General features: G+C 37.8%; 1 protein-coding gene across 1 annotated transcript in view; it reads right to left on the reverse strand.

Moving 5' to 3' along the window:
* The window catches only part of LOC110153842 (protein FAM13A-like), a 93,581-nt gene that overhangs the window by 47,984 nt on the left and 28,544 nt on the right, over positions 1-17,053 (reverse strand). The window contains exons 6-7 of the mRNA XM_055158499.1: positions 12,471-12,557; positions 3,467-3,693 (exon numbers count right to left, since the gene is read on the reverse strand). Of these exons, the coding sequence (XP_055014474.1) occupies positions 3,467-3,693; positions 12,471-12,557 (314 nt within the window). The remainder of the gene's footprint in view (positions 1-3,466; positions 3,694-12,470; positions 12,558-17,053) is intronic.

Below are 17,053 nucleotides of genomic sequence, written 5' to 3' on the forward strand. Positions count from 1 at the left end.
TTGATCATTTTCAGACAATATGGTTGAGAGTCATTTCTTTTATGTGAACTATAACATCAAACCTCTAAACTCTGCACTGTAAAATGTCACTGTACAATCTTGGTGCAATATTCTTTCCATATCTGATTGTTGTAAAACTGTATAAACCTATAAAAACGATTAGAATGTTATATCATTCTAGTTAAAATGTAAGTTTATTTTATCACTGAGGGTTGTTTGATAAAGGTTTACTGTACTGTAGTTGTTTTCTTTAAGAGACTCACATTTGATTATTTTATTAGCTTTCACAACTTATACAAAGACTCTTTAACTTTATTTATTTTTTATATATATATTATTTACTTGTTTTTCATATTATTCTATTATTATTCTTCTGCTGGTCGGCTGTATGTCTGTAACAAAAATAGTTTCCCCTTGACAGTTAATTAAAAAAGAAACCCTGATTCTGATTCTGCATCAAAGACTGCAAATTTTGTCTTTTGTGGCTTTTTAAAAATTTATTTTTGAGGATACTCTTTAGTCTACATTTTCTTATAAACCATCCAGGGCTGTAATCGACTAAAGAAAGTTTTGATCGACTAAAGTCCTGCTAATCGATTAGTTGACTAAAAAGAAGCCAAAGCTTTTAAAACTATAATGTGTTTCTATGTATCTGACCCAAACTGCACTCACAAGACTACACCTGCAGGGGGAGCTCATGCAAAAAAACAACTATTTATACAAAAAAGTATAAGGAAACTGTGTATTTATATAAAGAACTTGAGAATGAGTTTAATCTGCCTTTTTACATAGAAATATCAAAACTTCAGCTATTCTTTAACTTGTCCTTTCTGTTGTCCCATATAAATCCTTATGATCAAAATAAAATGCTTTGATCGATTAAGTCACCACCGTCTACTTTGCAGCTGACGTCATCCACAATCCCTGGGGGTGTGATGCTAACTGTAAGCACTGCTCTGTCTGAGGCTTGTTAAAACTTTAATCTGGAGCTTTATTTTAACACAATCTGACCGTATAGGACTGATTTTGTTGGAAATACATACAAGAGCTGAGCTGATTTGTGCTGTTAAACAAGTCTCTCACAAATAAAATTACAGACTAGATAGTTTTTCAGTTACTCACCTTTTTTTGTTGAAAATCAAACACTTAAACAGGCCCATGAACACTCGTATTGATCACAGGCTCCTGAAAATGTGTGGTTTGGATTAGGGATGGGCATGATTAATCGATTAATCGATAATTGATCATTAAGAATTTCATCGATTACGTTAATTTTAATCGACAAACCGAATGTAGGTTGCTGTGCTTAGCGTGACCAAACAGGGGTCTGTACATGTGTCTCTCTGAAGGAGCGAGCAAACAGTCGGTCAGTCTGCAATGTACCGAAGCACAAATGCGTATTTAACGATGATTTGTACAAGAAATTCCACGCTTTCCGTTGCGTTCAGGACAAGTGTGAGTCCATGTGCACAGTGTACAAAGCAGGAACATATGTTTCGGTGTCCAGTGGGAAAAAACTTTGCCAGGTGAGAGTCGCGCAATGTCGATGACGAGCCCCCCGGTGTCCTGGTTTTAACAAACGCAAATCTGGTCACACTAACCTGTATTCCACTGAATCATGTCTTTTAATCCGACAGAAATTGACCGCATCAGCGCACAAGAGCTGTAGTTTTATCTTCGCTGAGGTTATGCAAATTAGCGATGTGGTTTTAAGTTTTGTTTCTGTGAGAGTTGCGCAAAACTGAATTAAACACATTATAATGTCAAACGGATTGATGTGGCTCTAGAGTCGTTACGGTTTATATGTCGTAAAGTTGAATTTATTTATGCAGATTAGTAGTGCAGATAGTAATAATAACGATGATCATTTTAATATAAAAACATTAATGATTAATCGATAATCGATCGTTAATTCTTCCGACGATTGATTAAGAAAATTTCATCGAATGCCCATCCCTAGTTTGGATTAGGACCCGACTGATGTAAATCTTGCCAATATGGGCCGATAGTCTATGTGGGCATGTTTATACCTCATTATAAAGTGTAGACTCACTATACTGAGTCAATTTAATCCAATTTCCTGACAGATAAAATTTCCTAATATGTGGCACCGCATCAATATTTATCTGCGGAGTAATTTGTCTGTGTTTATGCGCTGTACTGCCCCTGAACGCACCCCCAGAGTCACATCACTCACGAGCGCTTGTTTACACACCCAGATGTCAACATGCTGGATTATATTATATTTACGGACGATCGTTTTGAGTCAGGATTGAAAGGACACTTACTTGTGAAGGAGCCTGTGTGAGCGGTAAGTGTTGCAAATGTGTCAGTTTTGAAGTTACTTTTGTTTATTTCTCATTGGTTATCTCATAGCTGCTGTAGCTCCCACACATAAACAGTCTGTTTTCTCTTACACTGGCCGACTGTAAAGTGGCTATAGTGGCTGTACACACTTTACTGGACCTGATATGACATGTATATGAGCTGTGAATAGAGGTGTGAATGATCTGCATTTACACATAATTAATTAAACACATTTAATTTGAATTCACAATTAATTTTGAACACATTTACCACTAAAGGCTGATAGCGGTAGTTTAATTTCTTTCTTTACTGCCTAGAATGTCACGCAAAAAAAAAAAAAGCCCTTAGGCTGACCTACTGTCTTTAAAAATGACTGTAAAGAGGCAGAATAAGAATAAATGTAGCGTAAATAAACCCAATATAAATTCCAGTAGAGCCAGACCTAAGTTTTATAATGAATTGAAGATTTATAGTGAATTTTACATCACTAAATACATCAGCTTTTATATCGGCTATCGGCAGCTCCAACTCCAATTTTATCTACCGTATTTTACAGGTTATTAGGCGCTTTGGATTATAAAACACTGTCATTAAATGGTCTATTTTCAAACTTTTTTCACAAATAAACCGCACTGGACTTTAAACAAAATAACAGTTCGATGGCTCAGACTTGGACTTTCTTTGGCACGTTCATGGTGACTCTGGGCTTTCTTCAATGGTGGCGTGTAGGGAGAGTGCTGTCTGGGACTCGCTTTTTCGGTTCGTTCCTTCGTTCCGTTCCTCGTCCGCTTAGAGTGATGAGTGTGGCTGTGGGTGTGTTTTGCTGCGCGGTCGCTGGGACACCTGAGTGGATTCGTGTATGGGGCGCTCTGGATTGTGGGGCGTGCGGTCGTTTTTTTGATGGGGTTAGAGGCTTAAGAGTCTAAGGTCTAAGAGCCCGGAAAATACGGTATATCATATTGGCCGTAAAAAAATCCACATCGGTCAGGTCCTATTTGGATCAATTTTATGTTTTTTTTTTTGAGTTTTCAGGCAATCTTTAAAAGCTTTTGCTAATATGTGCATTATGTAAACCTCTGTAACTCCGACATGTACACCGCCATCGTAATGTCACTGCAAAATATCAATCATATGGGTTCCTATACATGTAAATACTGACCTCCTCGTACTGTCCATGCTGTGAGACGAGCTGGTGTCTACACTGAAGACATCTGGCGCGATACCCCGCTGTGATCTCAACTCTGCAACTCCCGTCTCCGGACTTCTGGAGGTCGTCAGGGCAGCCGGTCTGGACAGAGGCCTCGCGTGGGACTCCCCGGCGGACGGACCGGGCTTAGACGGAACCTGAGCTCTTGTTGCTGTGTCACTCCTCGTACTTCTCCTCACCTGTTTCACACAGAGAGGGTGAGAGGTGACAGGTGAGTCTCGTGACAGGAAATACGAGATGCAACTGCTAGCATTTGAGCAACAATCAAACTCATTCAGGGGTAGAACTGTCAGGTTACAAGGAAAAGTGGATTCTGGGGATCTGTTTAAAGCTGATGTGGAAAGTAATTAAGAAAGCACAAAAGTAAGGCTTGTAAGCATGTAAAGTTAGACTGATTCGTCTCACCGTACGGACTCGAAGTGGGTACAGACTGTCTGCAGCGCCAACAGATGAGAAAGAAGAGAACCTTACTTGTTTTCTTTAAAAGTGCATTGTGTAACTTTTTGGTTGGGGGTTCATCACCTGCTTGTTTCTATGGATATGTCATTACTCTGCCTGGAATGTTTACTGTATTTTCCAGACTGTAAGTCGCTCCGGAGTATAAGTCGCACCAGCCAAAAAATGCGTAATGAAGAAGAAAAAAACGAACTATAAGTTGCACTTTTGGGGGGAAATCTGTTAATAAAATTGGAGACCAGGAACCGACATTTAATCTTGAAAGGCAACAGGCTGTTAATGGCACATATGAACTATAGCATAAACAACAGAACAGAACAAATTTATCAAACTCTCGAGCTCACTCCAAATCACTAAATCCACTTGAATTCTTTATCCTCGGTGCCACTTCTGAGCAACTCCACGACCTCCGGAAGTAAACGGAGCACCGCTTCCTCTTCTGTGTAGCTGTCGTCAGACAAGGCATCAGTTCCAGTTAGAATTATTCTGGCCTTTCTGAATCCCGACAGGATGGTTTCGGTGTCACTGAAGTCACTTAAATGTAATATTTTGCGATCGACTGACATGATACAGACAGAACAGAGGTTCTTTCTGCAGGAGACATGAGCGAATAGTAGTAGCAGATACTGACACACAAGCCTAGAGCGCCCTCTCGTGGCTGTCAGTGTGAAAATTTTAATATATAAGTTCCACCGGAGTACAAGTCACAGGAAACACCGAAACCATGAAAAAAGTGTGCCTTATAGTCCGAAAAATACAGTACATTTAATCAATTACAAGAGATTTTATTGCTCAAAAATACCTAGAAATACAAACATTCTGACTATGTGCCGGGTCGCCTCTCCACAGATGTGACCTGTAACTTTTTAGTTTTTTTGTGTATATGTTGACTCTTGAGTTGTTTTATATATAAACACAATTTGGAGCATATTTCTGTCATTTGAAGGCTCTGCCATCTACTTGGAATTTTATGACTTGTCTGGAGCAGTCAAGCATGTCAAGAGGAATTTAGAATGAATTAATGCATTTGTACACAAATGTTTTATTTTTCTTGACAAATTGTGCTCCCAACGTAAATGACTTGTTAGCCAGACTGGTGCCACCTAGTGCCTCCGCTCAATTTCATTTCTCTCCAGCGACTACGTCAGGAATCGGAATACACTACACGGTTTGCAAAAACCATGGAAGTGCGAGTCTGGGCACCAGCAAATCAGCGAACAAATTCTAATACGAGGTCAGAAGGTTTGCACGCAGTGAAACAGGCCGACTTGTAGTCCATTCATAAAAAGAAAAAAAAAAAGGGCTATAAAATAGTGGGAAATGTATTTTTGTTACATCTTGACAGCCTACTTATTGTATTTTTCCAGTTAAATAGCTAAACCTTAATTACAAATTCTAAAGGTATTTTAAAACAATTTCAATGATAAAATAGTTGGTCTAGTATTGCATCATCAATAACTCCTTAATGATTGAGACATTTGGACTGGATCGTGTCCTTCTGGTTATTAGAGATTATTCCATATGAAAAAAATAAAAAAATAAATAATAATAATAATAAAGCACAAAAGTAAGGCTTGTAAAACGTGTAAAGTTGGATTGGTCTTACCGTACTGACTTGTAGTGGATGTAGACGCTCTGCCCCGCCAACAGATGAGAAGGAATAGAACCTTAACCTGATTACAGCTACGTTTTGAAAAGTCCCCTTCTGCATTTTACCCACCTAAGCAGCTATAAAATCTATATATATCTATCAATCTATCGATCGATCTATCTATATAACACCGTTTCTTATTCTGTTCTTTCTGGAGATAAACTAATGCAGCTAATGTTCTCCTATTTGCAAAACAACTTGGTCTGTCTCCAAAAGTGTAACAACTGAAGTCAGATCTGCAAAGAGATTCTTTTTGGAGAGATGGTCATCAGAGGATCAACAGTTGTGGAACATCTGATTCTAATGAGGTTAAAATGTATAGATCCAAACCCCATTTAAGGCCATTAGGGGGCTTAATGAGTGAATGTAATTAGCCGTTTTAGCGGACCCTGTGAGTGCCTTCGGGGCTTATCTGGTTTGTCCTGTTCAGCTCTGGTAAAATTAAAGAGGAAGTGCCGCGTGGGGGATGAAGTAATGGAAAATGGACTTTACTTTTAAACCAATTAGAATTATAGTCTAGTTTTACCATGCATGCATTAGTGTTGTTACATGTATGTAGTAACTAATGAACACAAGACCTAGAATATTATTTTAACTAACTAACTTTAAATGTCTTTAATTTGAAATGCCTTAAATCTCTTGAGTTTTAAATGTCTTTCATTTTAAATGTCTTTAGTTTTAAATGTCTTTATTTTTAAATGTCTTTAGTTTTAAATGTCTTCAGTTTTAAATGCCTTTCGTCTTAAATGTTCTCTTCGGATCTGAAACAACCACGTTATGGATATTGATTAGCAAGTAGCTCTAGGTGTAAAATTAATGGAAAATTAACTTTTGGAACCACAGCTGATTGTGCAAAGTGGGTGGGACTATTGAAATCCATTGCTTTAGAGTGAGAAACTGAGCCACGACAGTGTGTTAAAGGTCCTGTATTACACATCATTGACTCATATGAGCTTTGTGCCATGTTATAATCGATATTTTAAATATATCGAGATTTTTAAACTCGATATGAATTCTGACATATCGTATATACCGATATAATGTTTATATTCAATTTTGATTTCGCCTCTTCGCTTGTTTACCTTCTCTCTCATCGCCTCAGCGCACCCCCGCCTCCCTGATTTTGTTCGCTCGTGTCTCCTTCACTCGTCACTATCGCCGTGAACGCCGAAAGTTGGTGCCAGTGAAAAGCTTCAAGCACCACGAACCTTTTCCACCATTTACAGACAAGAACATCAGCAGCACTTCCTCATATTCCACCGAGTCGCGTCCTTTAGCCCGAAAGAAGCTAAACGTGTTGAGCTGCGTGAGAAGTGCTGTTTATGCAAATGAGCCATGCGCTTAAGTTTCGTTTCTGTAAAATGTAAACACACGTGCGCAAAACTGCATTAAACGCATTATTATCGCAAACAGGCTGATGTGACTCGTAGTCGTTATGCTTTATATATTGTAAAGTTTAGCAATGTAAAGTTTAATTATGCAGAAGATTTTAATTAATAATCTGCTGCAGTGTCTCTTGTACAACAGTGTTTGGAAACGTTGGGTTTGATCTGCAGTGGATTGTGGGAAACCTCAGAGCTCCTTACTGCTGGATAATAACATGGATCTATTAAAATAAGGAACATCCTGAACTTCCTCTGCTAAATGAGCTCATGATTATGGTCTGGATAACAAGAGTTAATGCAAAGATGAGCTTGTGTTGAGTTGTTTTATTTATGAATGAAAAGAAGGAAATATGTATTATTTCTTTTATTTTAAAGTTAAATTATTATTTATGTAATTAGGGTTTTTTGTAATCTTAAATGTTCCTATATGAACTGCCGACCTCTTACACTTCAATAAAAAAAAGGACCTTGTGGAATTTGGCAGATTTGTTTTTGCAATTTTCAGTTTTAGGGGGGTATTTTTTCTTGAACATATATCGAGATATATATCATATATCGAGATATAGCAAAATATATCGAGATATATTTTTTGATCCATATCGCCCAGCCCTAGTTGTTAGGTCATCTTCTTATGTGATGTCATAAGATAAGATAAACTTTATTGGCCCAAAGGGAAATTTGTCTTGGGCTCACTCCCGGCAGCTTAAAAACACAGTTACACTCACACACAGTACGGTCAGATAACTGTCACATGATACATGTGTCCATTGTTAAAACATACCCGAAGTTGGCAAAAGGAGAATTTCAGTTTGTCAGCTGGACAAACGATTACCATAAAATAACTATTGAGCACACCTGAATATACGCTGCATCAACTAAATTTGAGCAAAATTTTAAAATTGTACATATATAGACTGCACCTGAATATAAGCCGCAGGTGTCCACGTCTTCAAGAATGTTATTAAGTTCAGGCCATCGGCTTTTATCGCCTCTGAAAGTTTTTTTTGCACTGAGTCAGTTCGTCAAGCTGCCATCGCCAAAGTCTCACCACCGACTCACTGATGCCGAGCTCACGTAGGAAAAAAGTAACGGCTTATAGTCTGGAATTTACGGTATGTAGGATGAAAATGTTTTGCAGCTCATCCAAGCTGCTTCTTCAGTTCTGGTCAGAATGCTAAGTGTTTTCCTTATATCTGACTGCAGGGAGGAGCCAACTACACTGAAACTACTGTGAAACTAACACCCTACTTATTTACAGTTGTGTTTGTTAGCTAAGCCTATTCATCTGGTGTTAGTTTCAGAGTAGTTTCAGTGTAGTTAGCTCCTCCCTGCAGGCAGATATAAGGAAGTGTCCACCAGCATTTTGACCAGAACTGAATAAGCAGCTTGGATGAGCCAGTTGTGTTTTGTTTCATTCACACATGTTTGAGTAACCCTTTATTATTAATCTGTCTACACCTCCAAAGCTCAAAATGCTCTGCTCCACCTTGTGATGTCATTTAGTGATTGTTTTCAAGTTCATAACTCCTTTTGTTCAGTAGAGTTTGGCAATTACAGCTTTAAAATCATCCAAATGATTCTAGTGAAGGTGTACGGAGTTTAAAAACACAGTGGAGCACATCCTGTATCAGCTTAAATATGCAGGATTCATGTGTTAAATATGTGAATGAAACAAAACACAACTCCAGGTCTGTCTGTGATGAGGAAACAACATTATAATCAGATCAATTTGACTTTTGACAGTATTTGCATGATCCTGTATTATCTATTTAACATTATTTAATCTATAAAGGTCATATTATTTCAGTCCATAAAAGTAAACTGTAAAAGTAAATCATTTCTCTTCTGGGGCAGTTTCAGAGGTTGTAAACAGAAAATGACTTCACTGTGGTTCTTTGTCAGTACAGAGAATAGGTATAGCTGACTGACAACAATGCAAAGCTGACCTCATTTCACAACCCCGACCTCACAAACCCGGAGTCAAGAAACAGAATACCTGGAAAGCATTCTTCATTTTTAACTGCCGGAAAGACGAAAAGGTAAAAAGCTGAGCCAGATTCTGAAAAAAAACTGGTCAGGTTACCTCAAATTAGGGGTGGGACGAGACACAATTTCCACAACACAAGACACGAGATTAGGTCCACAAAAACAAGACAAGACGAGATTTTGAAATAATTTATAATAAAATAATTGTGCGATCCTGTTTGCAGTTTTGGCCTCATAATTTCTAATTTTATATTTTTTTGTTGTAGTGGTAAACCTTCTTTACGGAACCATAGATCCACAAGAGATTATTTACCAGTCCGTAACTCTTTTTGTCCAATCTAGATGTAAACTAAATGGAAAACAAGATCTTTTGGCACGAGATCTTGTCCCATCCCTACTACAAATACTACCTTTATTCAGTGGTGGAAGGTGAATTATTTCGGTATCTGTTTTTTTACTCACGTACATTTAAAAGGGGATATTTTTAACTTGTACTACACTACATTTGAGAGCAGGTATCAGTACTTTCTATTCCACTACATTTTAGATCGGGACTGAAAAGTAAAAAGTACTTTTCTTTATAGTTTGAGACTTGTTGAAATGGCTGAGACTTAATTTTAATTTTAGTTAAGATCCCAACTACCATATTTTCCGCACTATTAGGCACTCTATTAAGGCTCACTGTCATTAAATGGTCTATTTTCAAACTTTTTTCACAAATAAACCGCACTGGACTTTAAACAAAACACAACAGTTCGATGGGTCAGTTGGACTTTGTTTGTCACGTTCACGGTGACTCTGGGCTTTGTTCCGTTGTGGCGTGTAGGGAGGGTGCTGTCTGGGACCGCTGGATTGTCGGCGTGTTTGCAGTGACTCAGTTGTTCAGTTGTGTCTAGAAGTGGCACATTGCACTCGCTTTTTCGGTTCGTTCCTCCGTTCCATTCCTTGTCCGCGTGGAGTGATGAGTGTTGCTGCGGGTGTGTTATGCTGCGCAGTCGCTGTCTGCTCCATGCGTGTTGGGACACCCGAGTGGATTCGTGTATAGGGCGCTCTGGAATGTAATTTTTTGATGGGGTTGGAGGCTTAAGAGCGCGCCTAATAGCCCGGAAAAAAGGCTAGAAAAATTAAGAAATCAGTTGCTTAAAATCTGCTAAATTCTTTATCAAAATCACTACATTTGATGCTTTAATTGTTCACAAAAATGTACTGCAAAATACTTTTTACTTTTTACTCTTAAAAGGTGCATTGTGTAACTTTTTCTCCATGGAGATGTTATTGGTTTGTCTGGAATGTTTCATAGTATGGCATTAAACCTTCCAATCTTCATGGAGACCAAACCAGACCAAGTTACAGGTCAGAACTGTGGAGAAGCGATCCTGCTTACAGTCAGAATACCTGTTTTTATAGGTATTTTTGAGCCATAAAAACACCTGTAATTAAATAAATATAAGGTACAGCTGTTTAAAGTCATACTTTGGAACATTTCAGGCAGAGCAATGACATATCCGTAGAAACAAGCAGCTGACGGGCCCCAACCAAAAAGTTACTTGGTGCACTTTTAAAGAAAATTTGTATAGTATATGTTTAAGTATATTTTTTCATGTGATACTTTTACTTGAGTATTCTTTTGCCCCTGTACTTTTACTTAAGTAACAAAACAGAGTACCTCATCCAGCACTGCCTTTAACTGCTCCGCCTACAGATATCATATCGAGCTTGTTTTCTTCTCAAGGGCAAGGTAGCATTTGACACTAACTGGAGACAGTGCTGAAGCCAGTTTGGATAAGAAAAAAAGTTGGTTTATTGATCCTTTAATAGTGTTTCGTATTAATGATCAGCTCAGTCAGTGTTGTAAATCTTTTATCGAGTGTTCTAATGATTTTTGGATTTGGCTTGGCGATGGTTTGTTTGACTGTGAACTTTAATTGTGAGATAGTGCCATGAATCATACAAGGACAAAACAAGTTTATTGGCATTTCAGTAATAAAAACATGGAGATAAAATGTAATAGTTTCCAGGGGCTAAAAGGTTTACATGCATAGTAGGGTTATCAAAAATGAAATATTAAATAAACAAAGTATCGAAACTAGATACTATTTTGAGCAGGTATCGATACTAAAAAAGTCACATTCACAGGACAGAAATTGTTCTTTCCTGAATATCTTTAGAATGATCTAGAGCTGAATCAGAGCAAGTATAAGAGCACATAGACTAGTGTACGCCCATGGACCACTATGGAACCTACCAGAACCACTGAGGGATTACACTAACCTGATTCATCAGCCGGTTTCACTTTGTAGAATCAGTCTGACCTCGCAGCATTAGGATTCGTTTGCTCAACGGTAGGCGGGTACTATTTTCCTTAACCAATCTCTGCTATTTGGTCGTGACGTATGTAATGTGTGGTATTTTAAGCTCCCAAATCATGTAGGAAGAAGAGCAATAACGTCTTTCCCCTTGATAAAATTGACCAAACATTCTCTTTGTTCCGGCTTTGAATCCTAAATCTTGGGAATCGTTGCCAACACAGAATGTATGGCTCTTCGCTGATTGGCTGGTGCCCGAACTCGCACTTCCGGCGTTCTTGCAAACCGTCTAGTGCAGTGTCCAAACTTTTTTTTTATTAAGGGCCAAATATCTAAACACAGACGAAGCAAAGGGCTGATAAAGGGCCGTAAACTAGTGCTCAATACGGTGAATAATTGAAATATTTGCATGTTTAACACGTTAGAATGAGCCATCAGTCTTAAAATTACACACTAAATGTTAAATATTAGCTTTATCAAGGTAGATTTTCAAAAAACTTGCAGTAAAAAGTACATTTTAATTGATGGGCCAATTCACCTGGAAGCCTGAGAGCCAAGAAAAAATTGTCTGAGGGCCGCATTTGGCACATGGACCATAGTTTGGACGTGCCTGGTCTAGTGTATTTCGATTCCTGACCTAGTTGCTGCAGAGAAATGAAATTGAGCGGAGGCACTAGGTGACGCCAGCCTGGCTAATTAAACATATCCATCTGACATTTATTCATTACGGGTTGCTCAAAAATACAACAGACGGGGCAACTCTCCATAGATAAATATGTTCAATCTATATTGTGGAACATTCTAGACAAAGCAATAACATTTCCATGGAGACAAGCAGGTGGCAGACCCTCAACTAAAAATGTTATGCAGTGCACCTTTAAGTACAGCACATTACTACTTTCGCTTTGTTACGTTCCACCACTGCGTTTAGTACTAGTTAAAAACAGAATGTCCTCGCTTGTCCCACATAGGCCTGTTTTTCTTTGCTGTTATCAAATTAAATCAGGTGACCACAGACTGCCTCACCAATGACCTACAGCTAATCAGCACCACGGCGCCCGGCAGATAATATATAATAGGCGGTTTATTTATTGCGGAGGGTGAGAAACTGTTAGGTATTAAATCAAGCCTACTAGTATATAATAAATCACAGTGACAGAGAAGAAGTGTACCTTGAGTTTTCTAGGCCTTGGTTTTGGAGCGTCTGCATTGAGCTGGTCCAGTGATTCTGCATTTGAAACTGGGGTGATCGCTCCAGCCTGAAAAATATACAGCACATTGTCAAAAATATACTAAAATATACATATATAAGTGAAAGATAGGCTCCAGTCTTCTGTGCTCAAATAAAGCTCCTGTGTTAGAAACTATGGGACTGTTTACATGAGAATGTTGGCGGGTAAAAACGACAAAATATTTTATCAAAAGTGCCCTTTGTTTAGACCAGGGGTGTCCAAACTTTTTTCATGAAGGGCCACATATGTAAACCCAGGTGAAGCAGAGGGCCGATCGAGAGCCGTAGAATGTGCTCAGAGCAGTAAATAATTAAAATATGTGCATGTTTATCACATTAAAATGAGCCATCAGTCCTTTATTCATGCTAAGATCCTCAAAACCACACACAAAATATTATAAATATTGGCTTTTATCAAGGTACATTTTCAAAAAACTTGCAATAAAAAGTACACTTTGCATTGATGTAAGGTAATTTGGGCCAATTCTCCTGGAAGCCTGAGGGCCAAGAAATTTTTTTCTGAGGGACGCATTTGGACCATGGGCATAGTTTGGACATGACTGGTTTAGACGGGGATGGTGTTTTTGGAGTTTAAAAACACAAAAATTTGAAACCACCCTCCAGAGTGGAAAAGTTAAATATGCTCTGCTGTAGCGTTTCCGTCTACACTGTCCAAGACTTTTGTAAAACTCTGGTCAAATCTGCTCACATCGCGAACACGTTTACGTTACATACATACAGTACACAGAAACCTGGCATGCACACACAATCGAATTCCACACACTTTTGTGTCACCGTACGCACGCAAATTTCCTCCCGAAAACGCTCGTCTAAACGCGGAATAAAAAGTGAAGACGCGATGCCACTTTTGCATCTTCTGTTCAGACCGTTATCATATAAACGTAGCCTATATCGCTCATTCAAGTAAAAGGGAGTGGAAATGGTAACACTTTAGTTTCGGGACCATATAGCTGTTACTTAGCTATTAGTTGGTATTAATCAAACACTTATTAATGCTTAATATTTCAGTGTATGCACAAAAATATTTACTGTAATCTCTGCTACTTTTTATTGGGAAGAAAATAGTCAGTGGGTTAGTACTCGCAAAATACAGCCAAAAATGCATTGAAAGTACTTTATAAATACTAACAAAGATGTAATTAAGCTCTTATTATTCATTTTACTATTAACTAGCTATTAATATGTGGGACCTAATCTAAAGTGTTACCGTGGAAATACACTGTGCGCATAATTATTAGGAAACTTGCACTTATGAGGATACATTTTTATAACTGAACAACTAAAATGCTCTGGGTCAATCCAAAATGTTAATTAACCTCAAACCTAAGTATTTAAGAAAGTAAAAGTGAAGTTTTGGCTTTCTTAGGTCAAAATCTTTGTCTGCTTTATTGGACAACTATTAATGTACAGAATTATTAAGTAATTACATGAAAAAAAAAATTCCATTTCATTTTTTTAATTTTCATCTGTCAGAATAGTAAACAACTCAACATTTACAAATAAACATTCCACACATTTCCAAAAATATAAAAAAAATTAAAAATCAGTGACCAAATACAGCCACTCTTTTTCTCAATAATGGTCATAAGACTTCCATTCGTGGAGTCTGTCCGTTTCTTGATCTATTGATGGACAACTATTTCTGCAGCAGCTTCTACACGCCTCCCAGACACTGTTCAGAGCTACACTGTTTTTCTTCACCCTAAAGCCTAATAATTCTGCACACTCTCCCTCGGTACACAAATACACATCTCCTGATATGCTGAAATCCAATAAGAATTCAAGTTTATGCAGCTTGGAGTTGGAGAATTTGCATAAAAATCATGATATGGTCAAAATACCCACTTGCCTAATAATAGTGAACACAGTGTACTAGTAGAATATTGCATTTATTAGAAAGTACTTAACTTCAAGATGACAAAAGTTACTTCAAATATTACCCACATTTATAGAGAATTGCTCTAGCTCAACCCTTATGTTGTGACAGTAAAACAGAGAATGAGCTGTAAAGAGGTTCAGTTTGTATATATATTTATTTATTTATTTGATAGGGACAGTGCATATTTATGAACATCTGTAAATATGACTGAAAGCTGATTTCCATCTGTTGTCCCTGAGAGTTGTATGAGAGCTGTCGCTCCCTAAAAAGCCTATGTGCCTTTACAAACAGCTGACTCTACACGGGCACCAGACACTCAGCTCTGATGCAATACAGTCTGTCATTAACTAAGACCAGTGCTTTAACAAAATCCATATTATACAGAGCTGTATTCATTTGCATCAATTTTTCTAAAACTATATTAAATACAGATTCAAAGGAGGATCTGCTTAAAAATAAATTAAAAACAAAAACAAAAAATAATAATAACAAAATAAAATAAATAAAATAAAAACAAAATAAAAAAGGAAATTGGCAGTAAATGTTAAATTACCTCAAGTAACAGATTTGTGAGTTTAAAAAAGATCAGTCGAAACTGAAATTGTAAATGACTAAACATTCGTATATAGCAATAATTATGTTTGTCTGTAAAATAAACTTATTTTTTACAAATAGAATATCTACAGTATGTGAAATTTTTGTACTTGTACTTGAATTGTTAGTGCTGCAGTAATTACTAATGGGAATCCAAAATAAAGAATAAACATGCACAAAGTAAAATCCTCCTGCTAAAGTACTGACCACGTCGAACTCTAAATCTGGAGATGCTCCTGACAAGTCGACATTTAAGGATGCGTCAAATGCAGAGGACAAATTTTACAACTGGGTCATTAAAATAAATCTTAACCTAGTGCCAATGAAGTTAACTCTACTGTGATAGAAATTTAGATTGTGGAAAGATTTCTCTCAATCTGTCTTGTGTAAATTAATGTGATTTCTACCTGAAACCCAGACCAGTCATTAACATGTGTAAAGGTTCATCAGGCACAACTGTCTCTGTCTTCAGGAAGCCTTTTGTTATCATCAACTGTATGTTCATTTAGCACCAGCCTCTGAAACCAAAGCCACTCTGCATTGATATGTATGTAACTTGTATTTCTGTATAAATACAGAGAGCTGAAATGCTCTGGAAGAGACATGGGGGGAGAGACAAGGTGAGAGGCTGTTGGGCTTTGGCCAGAACAGGCCTAGGCCCTGTCCATATCTGCTGTAACAAGAATATACCTTGGTCTATATTCCAAAAACTCATAGGGCTTCGCAAATGGATTCATTATTTATCTTCAAGAGATATATATGTTTTTCCACAACACTACTCTTACAGTTTCTTCTTAGAAACTGAGTGCGTTTACATGCACATCAGTATCCCGGTTATTAGCCATATCCCGGTATGGCAGTATTTGGGATACTGCGTTTACATGCGCGCTGAGAAACCGGGCTCATATCCCCATATACATGATCAAATTGAGTATCCTGGTTTCTTGACATAATCTTACAAATGCGCAAGCACAAAAATTAACTTAACTTAATTTAATAAACCAGGAAAAATACAAACAACCATGAGCTCCTTTAGCAGAGGAAGCTCAGGAGGTTTAACCAGCGGTACAGAGCTATAATCCACTGTGCAGATCAAACCCAGTGTTTCCAAACAAGTTCAACGCTGCAGCAGATTCTTAATTAAAATCTTCTGCATAAATAAACTCAACTTTACAACATATAAACCATAACCACTACATAGCCACATCAGCCTGTTTGATCATATAATTCAGCTTTGATCACATTTGTTTACGTTTTACAGAAACAAAACTTAAAACAGCATGGCTAATGTGCATAAATTATTAGCGCTGAAAAAAGCAACTCTTTCCTTGTGCGGTGATGTGGTTCAGTTTTTTGGACGCATGCGCACTCAACTTTATGTTGCAGTAACCGGGATACTGTGTATACATGCCACACTATCCCAGTTACTACCAGAATATATCCGTTTCTCATAACCGGGATACTGAAACCGGGATACTGACTATACATGCATCATGATAAAACCAGGATAGTCAAAATAACCCGATCATAACCGGGATACTGATGTACATGTATACGCACACACCGTAACGTAAATATGTCCGTATGCTCTTATACTTTCTCTGATACAGCTCAAGATCATTCTAAAGCTATTCAGGAAAGGTTCATTTCTGTTTTGTGAATGAGACTTTTTTAGTATCGGTAACTGCTCAAATGAATATCTGGTTTCGATTAGGGATGGGCATGATTAATCGATTAATCGATACTTGATCATTAAGAATTTCATCGATTACGTTAATTTTAATCGACAAACCGAATGTAGGTTGCTGTGCGTAGCGTCACCAAACAGGGGTCTGTACATGTGTCTCTCTGCATCAGAAGGAGTGAGACACAAACATTCGATCAGTCTGCAACATACCGAAGCACAAATGAGTATTTAACGATGAGTTGTACAAGAAATTCCTCGCTTTCCGTTGCGTTCGGGACAAGTGGGAGTCCATGTGCACAGTGTACAAAGCAGGAACATATGTTTCGGTGTCCAGTGGGAAAAA

The sequence above is a fragment of the Boleophthalmus pectinirostris genome, unplaced genomic scaffold (genome assembly GCF_026225935.1).
Source record: "Boleophthalmus pectinirostris isolate CB_2022bp ecotype Guang Dong unplaced genomic scaffold, ASM2622593v1 HiC_scaffold_22, whole genome shotgun sequence".
NCBI classification, from domain to species: domain Eukaryota; kingdom Metazoa; phylum Chordata; class Actinopteri; order Gobiiformes; family Gobiidae; genus Boleophthalmus; species Boleophthalmus pectinirostris.